Source organism: Acanthisitta chloris, unplaced genomic scaffold, assembly GCF_000695815.1.
Source record: "Acanthisitta chloris isolate BGI_N310 unplaced genomic scaffold, ASM69581v1 scaffold23314, whole genome shotgun sequence".
Lineage (NCBI taxonomy): Eukaryota > Metazoa > Chordata > Aves > Passeriformes > Acanthisittidae > Acanthisitta > Acanthisitta chloris.
The window spans coordinates 61,757-67,679 of NW_008671346.1; the positions used below are offsets into that span (position 1 = coordinate 61,757).

General features: G+C 50.4%; 1 protein-coding gene across 1 annotated transcript in view; it reads right to left on the reverse strand.

Annotated features, from left to right (window-relative positions):
• Positions 1 to 5,407, reverse strand: part of STK25 (serine/threonine kinase 25) — a 15,120-nt gene extending 9,713 nt beyond the window's left edge. Inside the window, 1 exon segment of the mRNA XM_009074070.1 lies at positions 5,378 to 5,407. Coding sequence (XP_009072318.1) covers positions 5,378 to 5,407 — 30 coding nt within the window.
• Positions 5,408 to 5,923: the final 516 nt, after the last annotated feature.

The following is a 5,923-nucleotide window of genomic DNA, read 5'->3' on the forward strand; positions in this document are numbered from 1 at the left end:
GGACACTCCATCTGCCTGACCTGCTTTTCTGGAACAGCCTCTCCCATGGCTGGCACACTCAGATGCAAAGGCAAATAGCATTTCCTTCACTAGACGAGCACATCAGCTGGGAAGCCACTGACAGAGAAATACTGCCTCGAACAGGAGCTGCACAGTTAACTCTTTATTGAGTATGGATGAGACAGAGAACAGATGAGAACCACTCTCTGGTGCTGTTTCACTCAGTCCAGCTGCACACTGGGAGGTCCTGCTCTGTTTCACGTTACTAAAAGGTTCTTTGTGATTAGTTTTTCTGCCCTTTTTTAAAAAAATAGTCTTAAAAAATATCTGGAAAATCTGGCCTGACCTACAAGAAGCAGCCAAGCCATTATGGGGCAGTTTCCACACCCAGCACTCCTCAGTCTCACCTCCACCACCTCACCCAGCGAGCCCAACCGCTCCCTGGCGAGGGCCTTGGCCTGGCAGACTGCACCAGGGAGCAGGGGAGCTGCATTTCTCCACCTCTCACAAGGCCATCCCTGGGCAGCCCAAGGTGCTGCTCAGTGACTGGGCCAGCCTGCCAGTCCAGGTTGTTTGCCTCCTGTGCTCCATGCATCGCTGTAAGCCAGGCCCAGGGGAGCTGACTAGCTCACTTGACAAGATTTCCACACAAACTCCAGTCTGAGAGACAGAAGGATAACTAAATATCCTTGTGCATCCATGGCAACACCCCAACAGACTGTACTTTGAACAAATGCACTGGAAACAGACTGGAAGGGATATGCAGAGATGAAAGGAACTGGAGATGCATAACAGGGACTGGAGAGAGGGAGGCAGTGGAACGGAAGAGGATTGGAGCTAAGAAATGCCAGGAGACAACATAAGAATGACGACTGCATGCAGGGAACAGTCTGGCTAGTCCAGGCTCACTGAAGACCAGGAGCACTTTCTACCTCTTGACCAATTTGAAGAAAGGGGCAACAAGATGCCTCGGATGTTCCCTTGCAGAGTCACCCTAAAAACACCACTCCCACACACCAGGGAGAAGGGAGAGAAGGAGGATCATCTGCTAGAAGCACCTGCTCTGCTGGTAAAGGAAACACTACCCACATGAACTCTGCAAGAAAACCTTCCTCCCCTCCCATGTCAGTAACTTTTCCACGAGATAAGGAACAGCAAGGTGGAAGTGGCAGCTTCCTCCTCAGCCTGGCATGGCACATCAGAGAATCAGGACTGATTCCTCCAGAACAGGACATCAACCATAAGAGCACTGGCGATGGCAGGCAGCTCTTGGGACAGCCACCACTTTGTGTGCAGGGCTCTGTAATCATGGGAAGCTTGGTAAACAAGCTGCCAGACCTGGATGTCAGCAAAGCAGTTCAGGTGGGGGCAGTGAAGGAGACAAACCTTCCTGAGAAGCACGTGGAAATTCTGCTCAAGGGACTCAGGAAAACAGTACAGCTCTGAAGGGCAGATGAGACAGGCCCACCACGCTGGGTGGGACAGGACACTTCGTTTGTAGGTTAGAGCTCTCAGGGCAAGCACCTGACTCTGTGGAGGGTCTGAGGACACATACCCCTTGACACAGGGGCCAAAGTCACACAAGTCAGTCCCTGCAACAGCCAGAACCTAGGGAGCCAGTATGGGGCCAGGGGGCACAGAATCATTCCAGCCATGGTTACAGACTCCAGACACTGCTGCAGGAGCAGAGTCTGCTGACATATTTCTTCACTTTCTGTAAACAGTGAGGAGAAAACATGCTCATCCCTCATTCAAGCTGGTCAGTGTCTTCCCAGGGGAACACCTTGTGAACCACCACTGTGGACACTGCAGAAGGCACTGCCAGGTGGCACTTTCAGCAATCCTCAATCCCCACGACAAACTAAGATGGATAAAATGATGCTAGGCTGCAGGACATCTGCTCAAAAGCCCTTGTCCATACAAAAAAAAGGTCCTGCTTGAGCTGCCACATGGTAACACTCTGCTGACAAGCAAATGTTCAGATCCATGGGCATAAAAGCCTTGGCATTCACCAGACAGCAGCACAAATGCAGTCCTACCAGGAATGCAGAGCTGTGGAACTGCACTGCTCTGTCGGGAGAGAAGCACAAGGTCACACCTGAGGGGGCAGGGGAGGAGAACACACTCCATGAGCTTGACTCCCCTACCCCAACAAACCTGCTCCTGCAGAGCACTGCAGGGAGGAGTGTAACAAGCACCATCTGTCCCTTGCCTAAATACAAAGTATCTCAGTGTCTCGTCAGAGATTCACCCTGGTTGCAAATCTGTGTTCTGGAACTGCACTGCTGCAAACACATCTGTAAAACTTCATTAGCAGAAAGTAAGAGAGCCCAAATTAAATGCTTTACACCTGCTTAAATGAGCAGAAACAACATGAAGAGGCCTATTAGCAGCTGTCACCTTTGCAACTGCCCACCAGCGTGGGTTCTTTCCATTTTCTCTCACATCCACAGGACTCACCAGGGCTGCAAAACGGAGCTCCAGGCCAGCAGCTGCTGCTCCTCGTTCCTCGACTACCGGTGAAGCCGTTAAGGGATGGTCACCTCAACGCACCTTTTTGCTTGATGGGATATTTACCATGCAGCAGTTCTGGAGCAAAAAGCCTCGTGCTGCTGCTCCTCATTAAAAGCAGTCAGGCACTGGAGATGGCTCATGGGCAGCCGTTGGAGGGAGAGCACACGCGCACTGTCTCAGCTCTCAGTGCAGGAAGGGAATAAGGATGAGAGAGGTGAGGACAATCAGCTAGTAACACACTCCACTTCTGCCCTCCAGGATCCAACCTCACAGCACAGGAAAGAAGGATGCTCTGTCCTGAGAGGTATGGGGTGTTTGCCACCCTGACTGCTGATGCCATGTTTTAAAACAGAGCCACTCGCTGCAGCCACCAGAACTCGGAGCTGCAGCGTGCCACGAGACAAGCCTGGCAGCAACACCAATCCTTCACTGGGAAAGAATGGGTTTGGCAGCTCTGCCACCTCCAGCTGCAGAGACGTGGGATCCACAGCCTTTGAGAGACTAGAGAAGAAGGGTGAGTATCTGCCCTCATTTCAAAACTACTGCCTGGAAAGATAAGCTGTGTATTGGGAACAGAAGCAGACACCATTTGAACCAGCTGAAGGTCTTCTCTGGGCTGTGTCTGGCACTATCTCCCTCTCAAAATATTCAAAGAGCAAGAGTCACACCTGCATCTGCTGCACAAAACACTGAGGGGTGCTCAAACCTCCTGGAAGTGAGGGTCCTTGGTGGGGGGCAAGTCAGGATCAGAACCACTGCTCTGTATGGGAGATGTCTGTACCAGAAGAAGATTGCCAAGGCTTCAGTACTTTCCGAGCCAAAGCTGACTGGGAGCTTGCCAGCCTCCAAAGGTTTATGTGAAACTACAGCAGCAGTTAGTGTTATTTCTGACTGGAGCACTTTCCAACCAGCCAAACAAACAAACATCGTTTTCCTCTGCCAAACACTGTAGAGGGAGGAAGTTGGTTTTACTAAACCTCAGCTACTGACCTTCTTTCCCTCACGGCCCCCTCTGCTCTCCAACTTCCCACCCAGCATGTACCCACACTGCATGCTGCACACTCATCCCTGGCCATCAGCAGAGGTGTCTGCAGCAGGCACTGTGCTCTCTTTGGGGAAATCAGATCTGTATCTAGAACCATCTGAAAGTTTCCCTGTTTATATGAAATCTGTACACAGCTCTTTTCAACCACCAAAACCTGAGGCAGTTTTGCATTTCTGGAGTACAGACAAGAGGGAAGTTTGCGTTCAAGACTTTGAAATGCACCAATTTGTCCAAGGCTCCCAACTTATTCCACAGACAGTATTCTTTTGCTTCAGGGAGTGAAGCTGAAGAACCTGAATGGCTTCTTCAGGGTCACATAAGGAACAGCAAGAGTAGAGACAGCTCAGATCAGAGCTTCAGACATCACCTGGCAGGCAGGGCCTCCAACACAGCCTGGAGGCCTGCAGGGCTGTGTGTACACAGCAAAGGGGAGCCAAGGAAAGAGACACACCCAGCTGAGCTGGAGGCACAGAGGCAGTGCAGCCTGGGGATTGGCCTAAGGTATCCCTGCACATCAGCAACTGAACTGGGAATCAAAGACCAGCCAAGGCTCTGACATCCCAGTCCAAGTTCTAGTCTCTTGATTTTCACAGCACCTCCCATTGCTGCCTAAATCCTAGTGAGGAGAACTTCAGGCCAGTTCCCACTCTGGAACTTCCCTCCCAGCAGGCTCCAGTTACACAGACTACAAGGTCCCACCAAGGACTCCTGAAAAAAACAGAGGAATGGACAACACAGACTGGTTTCCTATTCCAGACCAGACAGAGAGTCATGGGATGGCAGGATCTGAGAATGCCTAACATTTGCATAATAAATTCAGAGCTGAGACCACTGAACTCTGATAAGCTTTGTGAGTGAATGTTATGAACAGAAAAAGCTTCAGAGCAACCTCCTCCATAGCTGCAGAGCTGTTCTCAGCCCTAAGCAGGCAAGATCCTTCCCTGCTCCTTTCACTCCTCTCCCTGTTCTGTGACTCACTCAGGCACCATATTTGCATTTACTTCCACACACGCGTTGGGGAATCAGTTGATGTCGAAGACAGCATGCAAACCAAGATGGCATTGCAAATCAATTTCAAATCAGAAAAGGCTCAGAGAAAGCATCATCTCAAACCACTAAAGCTTTTAGTAATTCTACACCTAGGAGCAGAACAGAAAAAATGCCAAAACTTCCCACAAAATATGGTTTAACAAGACCTATACTCAGTATTGACATCTGCCAATAATCTAACACACCCCACAGCCAATACTATTAGTGTGGTTTAGCTTTCAGTCCCAAGCCATGACATCATCCTTCCACATCCTCTCATGAAAATGTCATCATAACAGCAGCATTTAACCACATCCATGGAGGCTGAGATGCCTCAGGAGAGTTAATCTTCAGTACCAACTATCACTGCCTCATGCACTGCAGTTACAAACACAGTTTTCCTGACAGCAATGTCACGAACACTCCAGTAAGGTATGTCTGGCAGAGCTGGCACACACAGCTCTTCTGATCCCATTCCTAGACATCCCCTCCCAAAAGCACTCAGAGAGCTAATGACTTCTGTCTCCCTATGAAGGGCAAAGCTAACCTCAGAGAAAGGGAATTCTCTCCCAGTGTGGGGCCTTTCTGTGTGGCTGTCAACCCAACACCAGCAGGGAGTGGGACCCACATCAATCAGCTACCAAGAGTAAGCTGAGACGTGTGCAGGAGAGATAAAGAGTGGCAAACAGTGATTTTCTGGTGATTTGCTTTAAACTCTCATATCAAGAGCAAACACTGCTATGCTTGCCCTTGAAACAAGTTGAAAACAAGTTTTTAATCACCACTTACCTGGCTGGCAAATTCTCTCAGGTGAGCCATGCCTGCAGGATGGTCAGTCATGCACTTGTGCCAAACCAGGGAGGGTTGGGATGTCGTGGCACAGGGGGAAAGTGACACCTTCTCATCCACTGGTCAGCTGTGACAAACAAGAACAGCACAGCTCTCACCTGAGGTTCTCAGAGCCTGGTTCAGTCCCCTCAAGAGCTACCTGCACTGTTTTTCTTCCCTTGATCTGCAGTTCTCCTTGAACCCACCACCCACTCTAAGCATGCCAGCGCCTCCTTGCACACCCCATTTCTTTACAGAAACACCTTCAAGGTATGTCAAGGAACCTCAGTTTGCTGACACACATGACAAAGCCTCAAGCACCATGTTCCCCACCAGCACCTCAGCACACTCCCCAGCAATACAGCTCTGTGCCCTCACCTCCAGCACAGCCCAGAGCATCACCCTGACATCCCCACCCTCCTGCAACGTCCTTGCTGGGGGACATTCCACCCCCGTTCTCCCCAGTACTGAGCAAACCTCAGCTCCCCAGTGACCTCCAACCCTGCA